Source organism: Podarcis tiliguerta, assembly GCF_965153285.1.
Source record: "Podarcis tiliguerta genome assembly, chromosome: 14".
NCBI classification, from domain to species: Eukaryota; Metazoa; Chordata; class Lepidosauria; order Squamata; family Lacertidae; genus Podarcis; species Podarcis tiliguerta.
This window is the reverse complement of record NC_139547.1, coordinates 47,060,278-47,074,869: the sequence shown is the minus strand read 5'-3', so window position 1 is coordinate 47,074,869 and position 14,592 is coordinate 47,060,278. Positions and strand designations below refer to the sequence as shown.

At 48.8% G+C, this 14,592-nt stretch overlaps 3 protein-coding genes across 4 annotated transcripts in view; 1 reads left to right on the top strand and 2 right to left on the bottom strand.

Annotated features, from left to right (window-relative positions):
* Positions 1–14,592, bottom strand: part of LOC310664458 (uncharacterized protein) — a 541,032-nt gene that overhangs the window by 434,446 nt on the left and 91,994 nt on the right. The window lies entirely within an intron of this gene.
* SLC5A10 (solute carrier family 5 member 10) overlaps positions 1–14,592 on the top strand; it is a 118,020-nt gene that overhangs the window by 38,153 nt on the left and 65,275 nt on the right. Inside the window, exon 8 of the mRNA XM_083413536.1 lies at positions 4,620–4,825. Coding sequence (XP_083269662.1) covers positions 4,620–4,825 — 206 coding nt within the window. The remainder of the gene's footprint in view (positions 1–4,619; positions 4,826–14,592) is intronic.
* Positions 305–14,592, bottom strand: part of FAM83G (family with sequence similarity 83 member G) — a 52,387-nt gene continuing 38,099 nt past the window's right edge. The window contains exon 6 of one of the 2 annotated variants that reach the window (XM_083413467.1): positions 305–5,318. In XM_083413467.1, the coding sequence (XP_083269593.1) occupies positions 4,950–5,318 (369 nt within the window). In that variant the 3' untranslated portion in view covers positions 305–4,949. The remainder of the gene's footprint in view (positions 5,319–14,592) is intronic. The other variant, XM_083413468.1, reaches the window with a different exon arrangement.

Below are 14,592 nucleotides of genomic sequence, written 5' to 3'. Positions count from 1 at the left end.
CTGACTCTGCTCCCCCCCCCACCCAAGGAAAGATCATAGGATCTCTTCTGACTTGCACCAGAGTGGTGCACCAAAATACAGGACATTCCGGGATCCAATCAGAAGCCGGGATGGCTTCCGTAGTTCTGGGATGCCCCGCTCAAATCAGGATGGTTGCATCTCCCTCCATTGCCTGTTTTCTAAATTGTAATCTCCTTGGGGCAAGGACTTGTCTTCTGACTCTTCATATATTTACGGCACAGCACTAAATCGACAGGGAGAGAGCGAGAGTTTACAGAATGAACACAGATGCAACTTTCCACCATTTTTGGAACATTATAATTTTTATTTTATCTTTTTACATTTGTAAACAATTTCTTTGGAGGCTGTACAATGAGGCAAACTCCTGTAGCAACTGCATGAACCAGTCGTGCTGGAGTGCGTATCTAGTTAGATTTTTAAAAGAAGTCTTGAGAACAGCAGCACATCTTTAAGCTGGGAGGAAGTTTGGCTATTTCCTGTTCCTTATAGGTGCAAAGGACATTGCATTTATATGCCCCTAATGTCCTGATTCCGCAAGGGGAGTTCTTCAGCTTCTCTATTTCCCCTATGGAGTCAGAGTGGTTTAGTGTGTTACTGGGGTAGGAGATCTGAAAATAATGCCAAGATATTTCACACCTGGCAACCAATGCGCCCCCTTTGGTTTCATGGTGGCTCATTTACCAGAAGTAATATATTTAGCATGAACTCTGAATGTGTATACTCGAGTGTATACCTCCGGCTTAGTTTGTTCAGAATCGTATATACAGTTCCAGAGTTCATGCTAAATGCACGATACAACAACAAATAATGCGGTTGTAAGTTCACTACCGCGATACGTCACTGCCCAAGTTAAAAATGAGGGGAAAGAAAGAAAGAAAGAAAGAAAGAAAGAAAGAAAGAAAGAAAGAAAGAAAAGAGAAGGGCTAAAGTCATTTGCCCCTGTGGAGACAGAGTTCCTCTTCTATCTTTCTGGGGGTGGGGGTGGGGTGGGGAAGAAAGAATTGAAGGGGAAATGGATGACACTGTCCTGTGGGTGCCCTGTATATAGAAAGAAAGGAAACAGGCAGTTTCCACGCAAAACCCCTAATGAGGAAGAACTGGACTGTGGGGCATGACTTTCTCTCTCCAACCCCCCCCCCCCAAGAAAGAAAACCTCATGATGTTTAGTATATACTATCTGAATTCAAATCCATGCCACACAAGTAAAGCACACAGCTCCGCCCCCTCCCGCCAAGAATAATGGGAACTGTAGTTTGCTTGCAGTTTGTGTAAAAAGGTAAAGGGACCCCTGAACATTAGGTCCAGTCATGGCTGACTCTGGGGTTGCGGCGCTCATCTCGCTTTATTGGCCGTGGGAGCCGGCGTACAGCTTCCGGGTCATGTGGCCAGCATGACTAAGCCGCTTCTGGCGAACCAGAGCAGCGCACAGAAACGCCGTTTACGTTCCTGCTGGAGTGGTACCTATTTATCTACTTTGACGTGCTTTCAAACTGCTAGGTTGGCAGGAGCAGGACCGAGCAACGGGATGTCACCGCGTCGCGGGGATTCGATACAGTTTGTGTAGGCTGCTGGAAATTGTACCTCAGTGAGGGATAGACTACAGTTCCTGGAATTTTTGCGGGGCAGAAATCCACGACTGCCAAAGGGGTCTAAACGTGCTTGAACCGTGTGGTATGTGGATGTGATCTGAGTGGGTTTGAGCTGCAGAATAAATTAAGAAGGTTCCGAGTAAACCAACGTGCACCGTTGCTTTTGTTTGTAATAATCGTTTTAGTGAAAAGTTTGTGCAGAGAAACTTCTTGTGTCCGGGGTCAGTTGATGGGTGTGGGCGCCATTTTGGCTTTCTGACCTCAGTCTCCCCGACACCTTGAACCGGCCCCCGCAGCCCATTAAATCAGCCGATACTCTGGAGCTTACATCTAAAGCCACCATTGAAGGGGGACGGATCATGTGGTAATCCTCCCACGCCCTGGTTGGGTGGCTCACTGCGTGGTTGCCATGACGAGGCTTTGAAAAGAGCCCGGCCACTAATTCCTCTTGACGCTCAAAACAAAGGCTGCAAATCCTGCCCCCTTTGCAAACTGCTTCAAATCATTAACTTTCCCGAGAGAGCGGTCTTAATCTGCGGTATTTGTGGGCGCTTGTTTTGGTTCGGGACACGATGTCTTTGCAAAAGCGGGCTTTCGTCTGGGGAAGCTGTTGGCTCACCCTGGAAGGGTTGCAAACCCGGGGTGACTCAATCCTCATCACCATTATTGCAACTTTTTGGGGGGCAATCTGATTCAGCCTTTGCTAACCTCCCTTGATGATCAGGCAACATCCGAAGCAGAATGCTGACCTGGGCAATTGATTCCCTTTGCCCAGGACTGCATAGCCCAACTTGCAGTTGCTCTCCACCGTCTCAGGAATGAGTGGGTCTCTTTCCCATCACCTGCTACCTGTGATCCCTTTAACTATAAAGGTGTGAATCTCAAAACTTGTACATATGAAGAATACGTTTACCCGCTTATCTTGCGCCAAGGCCCAAGAGGCTGTAGGACAAGGTGAGATCCTGGCTGGTTACAGGGCAAGGTGGGACAAAATTCAGGCAGGACACAAGGCAAGTTCTGCCTCTGAAGTTGGCCCAGCAAGGAACAAGTTGCAACCCATCCCATAATGGAACCAGGTGTAACCTGATTCTTCTCAGCAACTTTAATTCAATTTAATAATTCAATAATTCATTTAATGCTTGACTTAAAGGGACACAGCCTTTCCCAACCATCTCCTACTGCAGGCAATCCCAAACTCGGCCCTCCATATGTTTTGGGACTACAACTCCCATCATCCCTAGCTAACAGGACCAGTGGTCAGGGATGATGGGAGTTGTAGTCCCAAAACATCTGGAGGGCCGAGTTTGGGGATGCCTGTCCTACTGTGACGGAGCAGGGGAGGTTCAGGTCTTCCAGGGTCTCCTACAACAGAGTCCCTGGAGGGGAGGGTGTTTACCCCACAGGTTAAGTGGGTAGCAGCACTATATGGGGCTGGCCCTATATAGAATCATACGCCCGTCCTCTTTAGGTTCAGAGTCCTCAACTCCATCACCTGGTTGAAGAGGAATCTGACTCCTAGTCCCTGACCCTGATCGGCTGTACCTCTCTGCCCAAAATAAACCCAGAATCTCCTGCTTAAATGGTTTAGGAATTGCCTTGCATTGCCGTGTGGGCTGCCTGTGCCCAGTGGGCTGTGTGTGGCCCTCAGTCACCCCCCAGTGCGGCCTTTAAAGTCCTAAACAGCCTCAGCGCAGTATACCTGAAGGAGCGTCTCCACCCTCATCGTTCAGCCCGGACACTGAGGTTCAGCTCCGAGGGCCTTGTTGCAGTTCCCTCACTGTGAGAAGTAAGGTTACAGGGAACCAGGCACAGGGCCTTCTCAGTGGTGGCGCCTGCCCTGTGGAACGCCCTCCTGCCAGATGTCAAGGAAATAAACAACTCTCACTTTTAGAAGACATCTGAAGGCAGCCCTGTTTAGGGAAGTTTTTAATGTTTGATGTTTTATTGTGTTTTTAATATTCTGTTGGGAGCCGCCCAGAGTGGCTGGGGAAACCCAGCCAGATAGGCGGCGTATAAATAACAAATTGTTATTATTATTGCTCTCCGACCGCTGGGTGGGCTGACACAGTTGTGATGGAGAGGACGGCACAGGGGGAGACGGCCACCTCTGATGAAGGCGAGGGCCAGTGTGCAGAGGGCGTGTGTGTGTGTGTGTGAATGGCCCCACCCACTATTGCCTCTAGCCACACCCACAGGTTTGCAGCCAGAGGTGCCAACTTGAGCAGAAGATTGGGGGGCGGGTGATGCATGCATGTGGGATGCCAGTGCGTGCCAGGGGTGGAGCCGAACATGACGGCAGTGCGTCTTCAGTGGCTGAAGGCTCTACTCTGGCAGTCAGTCTCCTCCTGCTGCCATAGCTGGGGGCTGCTTCCACCCCCTTCCCCTCCCCGACAGCCACTGAAGCTGCGCTGCGCCTGGCTTTGCGATCGGCCTCCTCCACAACTGATTGTTCTCAACACTGGAGGTGAGCTGGCCCCCATATTTTGTTGGGGGCCCCCCGAAGTGATCTGGGCCCCTTAGAGTTGGTGCCTATGCACACACACACACACACACACACACACACAGCTCCCTGCCAGTACTACGCATGGCCCTCGGGGGCAAAAAGCTTCCCTCTCCATGCCTTGTACCAAATCCATCCAGCCTAGAGTGTTGCCTACACTGGCTGGCAGCTGTTCCCCAGGGCTTCAGGCCAAGGATATTCCATTCAATTACTTCTAGCTCCGGCCAGTCTAACTGGTAATGGCAAGGACCAAACCTGCAATCTTCTGCCTGCAACACAGCCCCTGTTCCACCAAAGGGAGCTAGAGACTTCAAGAAACGCAGCAAACCCATCGTGCTTTTGAGTTCCCCTACCAAAGCGTGCAGACATTGCACCAAGGCGGTTGGTTGTTCTTCTTGCAATGCTAAAAGTTGCGGTGGGAAGCGAAGGAAGAGGTGAGCCTTTGTTCCCGTTTTGGTATATCTATTTCAAATCATTGCCTCTCCCCACCCCCTCTATCCCCTGCAAAGCTTTCGGCGAGATCGGCGGCTACCAGAACCTGGAAGAAGCTTACTTAAAGGCCGTGCCATCTAAGATCATCCCCAACACAACCTGCCATGTGCCCAGGCTCGATGCGATGCACCTCTTCCGGGATCCTGTCTCCGGAGACTTGCCCTGGACCGGAATGACCTTTGGGCTCTCGGTCGTGGCCACATGGTACTGGTGCACAGACCAGGTAAACCCCCCTCTCCCTGCCGGGCGAGCGCACTGTTGCAAAGCAGCCCCACTTTCGTGGGGGGGTCCCTCCCCGGACCCCGGCAGGGCTCTTTCTCAGCGTCCCAGGGCGACCATCTCCCGTCCTATTGCTCTTTGTGGTTGCTGGCTCCTGGTTGCCTCCGCTTGGCATCCGACCACGGAGACACCTTGTTCTTTAGGTGCTTGGATTCCGACAGTTTGGACAGCGGGATACCAAAGGGTGTCCTTATTTCTTCCGCCGCCCTCTGGGCTTCTGGGGTGGAGATTGCTCGTGAGGGGCTGCTTCTTCCTTGGGAGAAGCGGCCGGCTTGTGCGTTCTTGGAGGTGCCGAAACCTTTGCTCTGCCAGTACGGCTGGCCGGCTGGGCCTGGGAGTTGCTTTTTGGCCCGGCTTCCGTCTTGCTGCGGGGAACCACTTTTCCCTCTTCCCACAGACATTTGTACCCTGGACCCGTAGCAGAGCAGTTGTGGTCCCTGTTTGGGAAGCACAAAAAGGGGAAGAAAGCTGTGAGCAGTCATGCTTTGGGTATTCATTAACCCTGAAAATTTATTATCTTAGAATCATAGAATCATAGAGTTGGAAGAGACCACAAGGGCCATCGAGTCCAACCCCCTGCCAAGCAGGAAACACCATCAGAGCACTCCTGACATATGGTTGTCAAGCCTCTGCTTAAAGGTAAAGATAAAGGTACCCCTGCCCGTATGGGCCAGTCTTGCCAGACTCTAGGGTTGTGCGCCCATCTCACTTAAGAGGCCGGGGGCCAGCGCTGTCCGGAGACACTTCCGGGTCACGTGGCCAGCATGACATCGCTGCTCTGGCGAGCCAGAGCCGCACACGGAAACGCTGTTTACCTTCCCGCTAGTAAGCGGTCCCTATTTATCTACTTGCTCCCGGGAGTGCTTTCGAACTGCTAGGTTGGCAGGCGCTGGGACCGAACAATGGGAGCGCACCCCGCCGCGGGGATTCGAACCGCCGACCTTTCGATCGGCAAGCCCTAGACGCTGAGGCTTTTACCCACAGCGCCACCCGCGTCCCCTCAAGCCTCTGCTTAAAGACCTCCAAAAAAGGAGACTCCACCACACTCCTTGGCAGCAAATCTGTTATTATTTACATCAGGGCGAGGGGAACTTCAGGTTCAGGGGCTAAATGTCCCCCTCCAGGCCTCTCTCTCTGGTCCCCAGGACTCCCCCCTAAGCCCCACATTACTGACCCTGTGGTATACTCTCCCAGAGTGTTTTTGTGTGGCTGGACTGCATCCCTGGACTCTGATAATGCCTCTTGTTTGCCTGGATAGAGGATACAGAGGGGTGTGCCAGTGTGTGTAGGAACCCCAAACCTCTCCAGATGTTTTAGTCCACAACTTGCACCAGCCACGGCCAATGATGTCGTCAGACATGTCATGACAGTGATGTCACGATTGCTTCCAAAACAGGACAAGTTCCTGTCCCTACGAACTTACAGTCCATAATGCAACCAAGGGCAGGCGACAGGCAAAAAGGCAGGGAAATGGAAGCAAAGAGAGAATGTATTTAAATGTATTTCTGTAAACTACCCTGTGGTCGTCAGGTGAAGGGCAGTCTATGAAACAAACAAGCAAACATTCCAATGTTAGCGATGAGGGAGAAATTTGATTCCATTTCTGAAACTATGGGCTTATCTGAACTTCCTTGTGTCCTGCAGCTATTTTCTCCGGCTCTTTGGTGTGCAAAATGGCAATTTAGGTTATCTCCAGACTGATGTTTGCTCCAATTTAGCATTAAAAGGGCAGTTTAGCAGGGCAAGGGGAAAACTCATTGGACCCCTGCTTCCTAGATATGGGACAAGTGGAAGCGTTGGATGAGCCCAACATGATAACTGAAATACACAAAGCCTTCAGCCAACCAACGTTTCCAAAAATGCATGGGTTAGTTAAAAATGTGCATGAGTAGATTAGTGAAAAGTACATGCAAAAAAGCCCTGTGTTAGGAGAATTTGCTTGCAAAAAGGTGTACATTAGTCGAAAACTGCACGCAAAGGTGGGTTTATTGGGAGAAATCTGCACGAAAAAGTCGAAGACTTTTCGCAAGGATTTGAAATAAAGAAAACCTGCAAATTGTGGCAGAAATGCAGAGAACTGAATTTAAGATTGGAAGAAACGGAGAGAAATCAAAATGGACAGATCCTTCCATCCCGACTTCAGTTCTGTCTGCTTAGATATACCACAGAATGGGGACCAAAGGTTGAATGCCAAACGTTTCCCAAAGCGGTTTAACCATCACCAGTTTCTCTTCGCAAGGAGCTCTGGCAATTGTAGTTTTGGGAGGGGTCTTCCTAACGACTCTCAGCCCCCTTAACAAACCACAGCTCCCAGGATTCTTTGGGGGAAGCCTAAAGTGATCCCACCGTGCTGCAAATGTGGAATTTGGAAAACTTCCTCCAGCCCCACCCTGCGTGGCCAACAGTCAGGCCTGATGGGTGTCATCATGGCAAGATCTGGAGGGCCCCAGGTACCAGGGAAGGCTGATGGAGATACAGAGCTAGGACTGCCAACATGGTGCCCTTCCAGATGTTTTGGACTCCCGACCCTCACCATCTTCAGCCACCATGATCAATACTCAAGGATCATGAGAGCTGTAGTGTGGCCCATGTTATGCAACAGACGTGGGCAAACTCGGCCCTCCAGATGTTTTGAGACTACAATTCCCATCATCCCTGACCACTGGTCCTGTTAGCTAGGGATGATGGGAGCTGTAGTCCCAAAACATCTGGAGGGCCGAGTTTGCCTATGCCTGTTATAGAAGCTAAGAACCTGAGCTAAGAATTGCTTGGTCCCCAGTTTGATTCTCATCTCTGCTGCAAACCGGCAGCCTGCTTTCAGTTTGCTTTGCTTATTACAGTTATTGACCATACTTTTCCGTGTATAAGACATTTTTTTTTTGCTAAAAATGTTCAGGCAAAAATTGGGGGTTGTCTTGGGCGGGTGATTGGCAATGAGCAGGCAGAGCTCAACAACTTTGGGCGGTCAACAACTCAAGAAATATTGATGTCTTAATTTGGGGTTCAAAAAAGTAAGGCTCGTCTTATACATGGGGGGCATCTTATACACAGAAAAATACGGTACGTCACATCTTTCAGGACATAAATCCTAGCAAGAAAGCTTGTAAGTCACAACGACATGTTTTCAAAGCACTGTAGAAACTTTTAACATATTATAAGCACACCAGGATCCGCTTTTCTGAGTAGCTGGCAGTCTTCTATTCTCCTTGCCTCTTTCCCCTACTTCATGGGGGTGAATAATTATATCCTACCTTATATCTTGTAAGGATGGCTCAAATAAAGCAGGTGAAATATGCCGAATATGCTACAAGCCCTGTGTAGTAATAATATCGATAACCACCATAATCCATCACTGTAGTTATTTTATAGCCAGGACTATGGGTGATAACATGTTTAGCACCATGATATCTTTTTCTTATTGCTGGTGGTTCAGAAATTTTTGCATATAAATAAAAGGAAATGAAAATAGTTAACCCTGGGTGGCCATCTGTCATGGACTCTTTAACTGAGATTCCTGCATTGCTGGGGGTTGGACTAGTGACCCCCCCAGGGTTCCTTCCAACGATACAATTCTATGATTCTGTAACCAGGTACTGCCGCTCTTTGTCCTGGATCAAGGAGTCTTGCTGGCTGCCAAAACCTTTGAGCCAGAGAGACTTTTCAACATGTTGAAACAACCAGGCAAAATTGCAAATATTTAGACAGCGACACAGACTTATTAGGGTGCCACACCTGATCAGCAAACAGGATCCATGACAGATGACCTGGAGAGGCTGGGATATTGCTAAGAAGCTTTCTTATATCGGGCCTTGTTGACACAGCACAGCAAAGCCTAATTAATGGGTTTCTGCGAATGCACCAGTCTGGGCCATTTTTGCTCTTCCTCACCACAATTCTTGGCTTAGCCCACAGGTGGGGAACCTCAGGCTAATGCACCAAATGCAGCTTTCCAGATTTATGTATATTGCCCTCTGTTTGAGGACCTTCCCTTGGCCAAACACTCCTTGAGTGTTTTTTGCCTGGCTGGTGTGGGATGTGCAGTGGCGTAGCGTGGGTTGTCAGCACCCGGGGCAAGGCAAGTAATTTGCGCCAGCCCCCGCTGCACTGTCCCTCCCCCAGATAGTCCCTCACTCTCCGCACCGCACCGCACGCCTGGCACCCTCCCCTCCACAGTGGGCGGCGACCCGGCGGCTCGGATCGGATTCGCACAGCCAGCACTGCAGTGAGAGTGAGTGAGTGAGCCAGGTAGGGGCAGAGAGCTGCGAGCGCGAGCGCCCCCCCCAGATGTTGCGCCCGGTGCGGCCGGCCCCCCCTGCACCCCCCACGCTACGCCACTGGGGATGTGAAACACATAGCAGTCAAGATTCAGGTCGGTAGCCGTGTTGGTCAGACGCGGTCAAAATAAATAAACAAATAAACAAATTGTCCAGCAGCACCTTGGAGAGCAACTAAGTTTGTTCTGGGTATAAGCTTTTGTGTGCCAAACACTATTTCAGATACATAGCAATCAAGTACAGTGGTACCTCAGGTTACGTACCCTTCAGATTACAGACTCCGCTAACCCCGAAATAATGCTTCAGGTTAAGAACTTTGCTTCAGGATGAGAACAGAAATTGTGCTCCGGTGGCGCAGTGGCAGCAGGAGGCCCCATCAGCTAAAGTGGTGCTTCAGGTGAAGAACAGTTTCAGGTTAAGAACGGACCTCTGGAACGAATTAAGTACTTAACCCGAGGTACCACTGTACAACATTCCTAGAATGGACATGCTAGGAGATGCTTTGCACCAGCCAGGAGAAAACTTCCTGTTTCCTCCTGAGCTGGGACAAACTTCCTCTGCATGTGACTAGTGTGTGTGTGGCCTAATCTGGGGAAGAGGAGCACACCATTTTCTTTTGCTCCTCTCTCTTCTCCGGTTTGTTTTTCTCTATGTGTGAGGAGAAGTGAATGCTTGTTCGCAGTCACTTAGGTACTAACTCCCTTATGGATTAGTTCCACATGTTATATACTTTTGTAGCCTAAGTCTGCCTTCAGGCATCTAACTGTGAACTGAATGAATGTGAGTAAACTGCTTTTATATTCACTTTAATAAGATTGTTGTGTTTATTCTTTTCAAGAGGGACAAGAAGGGATCTTACCAGGAATCCTATATTTAGAGGCTAAAACTAGCCTGCAACAAGCAAGTTAGGAAGGATATCATTAAACAACATATCCTCTCCTGCCTCCCTGAACATTCGCACAGCTGGGACATGTCCATGATGTGTAATAACGCCGTCTGCTTGCCTGAATGGAGCATGGAGAGATGCAACATGTGAGAATGTAGAAAGCTTTGACTTTTGCACAACTGGAAAGCAACCTATTTTGCAAAGCCAAGAGTTGCATATGTTGCTCCACCCACTTTTGCAACAGGCCCCTGGGAATTTCCCCATGAGGGATTGTGGCCCAATATAAGGCTCCTCAGCCCTGGCTTAGAATTATGTCTGAACTGAATACTATCATTTGTTTCTCTCCAACAACCCATAGTCTGTAAAGCCAATCAAACCTTGGCAACAGAGTGCGGCTTCTCTGAAGTGAGACAAACTTACTTTCTCCAAATATGCACATTTTTTGTATGCAGTTTTTCCATTTTCATTTCTTAAAGTAATTCCCCCTAATATAATGCATTTTAGCATGCTAATTTCACCAACATCTGCATTTCAGTGCACACTTTCTTTTAATGTATGCATTTGTGTACATTTTGTTGTTGTTGGGAGTACTGCATGGCGACATTTAAAGGTAAAGGTAAAGGTACCCCTGCCCGTACGGTCCAGTCTTGACAGACTCTAGGGTTGTGTGCCCATCTCACTTAAGAGGCTGGGGGCCAGCGCTGTCCGAAGACACTTCCGGGTCACGTGGCCAGCGTGACATCGCTGCTTTGGCAAGCCAGAGCCGCACACAGAAACGCCGTTTACCTTCCCGCTAGTAACCGGTCCCTATTTATCTACTTGCACCCGGGGGTGCTTTCGAACTGCTAGGTTGGCAGGCGCTGGGACCGAACAACGGGAGCACACCCCGCCGCGGGGATTCGAACCGCCGACCTTTCGATCGGCAAGCCCTTGGCGCTGAGGCTTTTACCCACAGCGCCACCCGCGTCCCTTAGCGCCACCCACGTCCCTAAATGGTGACATTTAGAGGTGTACAAATTCTGAAGTATAGCTGCATCCCAGTTCATGGAAATGTGAATTAGCAAACTTGGCTAAATGTGAACTGAGACACGTTTCTACCCCCATCTCCACATCGTGTGGAGGAAGACACTCCTGACTCGGTCCTGCGTCTCTTGGCAACACAAATTTTCTCAGATCACCACAGCTGAGTCCTATGAGAGAAGAAGGGACACTCTAACCACTTTCTCCACACTGGGCATATAATTTTATTAAACTCACGGCCCACCTCAATCCCTTTGTCGCTTTCCTTTTAAACCTGCCCACCCTCCAATACTATAACCTTTTCTCAGTGGGTAGTTGCTCCAGCCACTTTTATTGTTTTGGTTATCCCTTTCCGCTCCTTTCATACTTGAAGGATGTATCTGCACCAACTCTACCGCTGCCAACTCTAGGGGGCCCAGGTCCCCACACAACCCACATGCTGTGGGGCCTCCAATGTTACTTCTGGTGTTTCGCGGGGCCCCAGAAGTCATGTCTGAGGCCTTGTATGGCCTCTGACGCAACCTCTGAGGCCGCACGAGGCCTTGGAAGAAACCGGAAGTCGCATGGGAGACCTCCCAGGTGCCGCTGCGACGCACGTGATGTTACATGACATCATGACGTCACGTTACATTGTGGGTGCCATTGGGCACCCATAATCTGGGGCCAATGTCAGTGCCCCTGACCCCCATCGTTCAGCCCAGACACTGAAATTTAGCTCCGAGGGCCTTCTGGTGGCTTCTTCATTGTGAGAAATGAAGCATCAGGGAACCAGGCAGAGGGCCTTCTCGGTAGTGGCACCCGCCCTATGGAACGCCCTCCCATCAGATGTCAAGGAGATAAGTAACTATTCAATCTTTAGGAGACATCTGAAGGCAGCCTGGTATCAGGAAGCTTTTGATGTTTTGTTGTGTTCTTTTATATTCTGTTGGAAGCTGCCCAGATTGGCTGGGGCAACTCAGTCAGATGGGCAGGGTACAAGAAATTATTATCATTTCCCAGAACTAAAATGCCCCCCCCCCTTTGAAGACAGTGCAGTCAGAACAGTGTGCCTTTATTCCAAATGTGGCAGCATCATAGATTAGCAAAAGTGCATTATGAAATTAGTGGGTGGCCCTCATTTCTTTAACATTGGGACTTATCAACGACTGCAAAGATTCCCATTTCTCTCTCTCTCTCTCTCTCAGCCAACATGGCATGCAGCGAATAAAGATATTGGAGAATTCTACTGAAAACAGGAGTAGAATTTTCTATGTTCAGAATGGAAATCGATCCAATGAACACAATGGCTATTTCCTGCTGTTGCTTCCAGTCCACCAATGAAATATAATTGATTATGTTCCCCTCCCACGGTCCTCGCATTGCATCTCCTTTGCACTGAAACGAATGGGGTGGGATATCGTAATGACAAGGTAACTTATGTCATTGCATAAATTACGTAAGTGATTTCACCACAGCAGGCAGTGAGGTCAATAACATAGTTTTTTAACATAAATAACATAAATAAATAAACAAATAAACATAATAACATAAATAAATAAACAAATAAACAAATTGTCCAGCAGCACCTTGGAGAGCAACTAAGTTTGTTCTGGGTATAAGCTTTTGTGTGCCAAACACTATTTCAGATACATAGCAATCAAGTACAGTGGTACCTCAGGTTACGTACCCTTCAGATTACAGACTCCGCTAACCCCGAAATAATGCTTCAGGTTAAGAACTTTGCTTCAGGATGAGAACAGAAATTGTGCTCCGGTGGCGCAGTGGCAGCAGGAGGCCCCATCAGCTAAAGTGGTGCTTCAGGTGAAGAACAGTTTCAGGTTAAGAACGGACCTCTGGAACGAATTAAGTACTTAACCCGAGGTACCACTGTACAACATTCCTAGAATGGACATGCTAGGAGATGCTTTGCACCAGCCAGGAGAAAACTTCCTGTTTCCTCCTGAGCTGGGACAAACTTCCTCTGCATGTGACTAGTGTGTGTGTGGCCTAATCTGGGGAAGAGGAGCACACCATTTTCTTTTGCTCCTCTCTCTTCTCCGGTTTGTTTTTCTCTATGTGTGAGGAGAAGTGAATGCTTGTTCGCAGTCACTTAGGTACTAACTCCCTTATGGATTAGTTCCACATGTTATATACTTTTGTAGCCTAAGTCTGCCTTCAGGCATCTAACTGTGAACTGAATGAATGTGAGTAAACTGCTTTTATATTCACTTTAATAAGATTGTTGTGTTTATTCTTTTCAAGAGGGACAAGAAGGGATCTTACCAGGAATCCTATATTTAGAGGCTAAAACTAGCCTGCAACAAGCAAGTTAGGAAGGATATCATTAAACAACATATCCTCTCCTGCCTCCCTGAACATTCGCACAGCTGGGACATGTCCATGATGTGTAATAACGCCGTCTGCTTGCCTGAATGGAGCATGGAGAGATGCAACATGTGAGAATGTAGAAAGCTTTGTAGAAAGCTTTGACTTTTGCACAACTGGAAAGCAACCTATTTTGCAAAGCCAAGAGTTGCATATGTTGCTCCACCCACTTTTGCAACAGGCCCCTGGGAATTTCCCCATGAGGGATTGTGGCCCAATATAAGGCTCCTCAGCCCTGGCTTAGAATTATGTCTGAACTGAATACTATCATTTGTTTCTCTCCAACAACCCATAGTCTGTAAAGCCAATCAAACCTTGGCAACAGAGTGCGGCTTCTCTGAAGTGAGACAAACTTACTTTCTCCAAATATGCACATTTTTTGTATGCAGTTTTTCCATTTTCATTTCTTAAAGTAATTCCCCCTAATATAATGCATTTTAGCATGCTAATTTCACCAACATCTGCATTTCAGTGCACACTTTCTTTTAATGTATGCATTTGTGTACATTTTGTTGTTGTTGGGAGTACTGCATGGCGACATTTAAAGGTAAAGGTAAAGGTACCCCTGCCCGTACGGTCCAGTCTTGACAGACTCTAGGGTTGTGTGCCCATCTCACTTAAGAGGCTGGGGGCCAGCGCTGTCCGAAGACACTTCCGGGTCACGTGGCCAGCGTGACATCGCTGCTTTGGCAAGCCAGAGCCGCACACAGAAACGCCGTTTACCTTCCCGCTAGTAACCGGTCCCTATTTATCTACTTGCACCCGGGGGTGCTTTCGAACTGCTAGGTTGGCAGGCGCTGGGACCGAACAACGGGAGCACACCCCGCCGCGGGGATTCGAACCGCCGACCTTTCGATCGGCAAGCCCTTGGCGCTGAGGCTTTTACCCACAGCGCCACCCGCGTCCCTTAGCGCCACCCACGTCCCTAAATGGTGACATTTAGAGGTGTACAAATTCTGAAGTATAGCTGCATCCCAGTTCATGGAAATGTGAATTAGCAAACTTGGCTAAATGTGAACTGAGACACGTTTCTACCCCCATCTCCACATCGTGTGGAGGAAGACACTCCTGACTCGGTCCTGCGTCTCTTGGCAACACAAATTTTCTCAGATCACCACAGCTGAGTCCTATGAGAGAAGAAGGGACACTCTAACCACTTTCTCCACA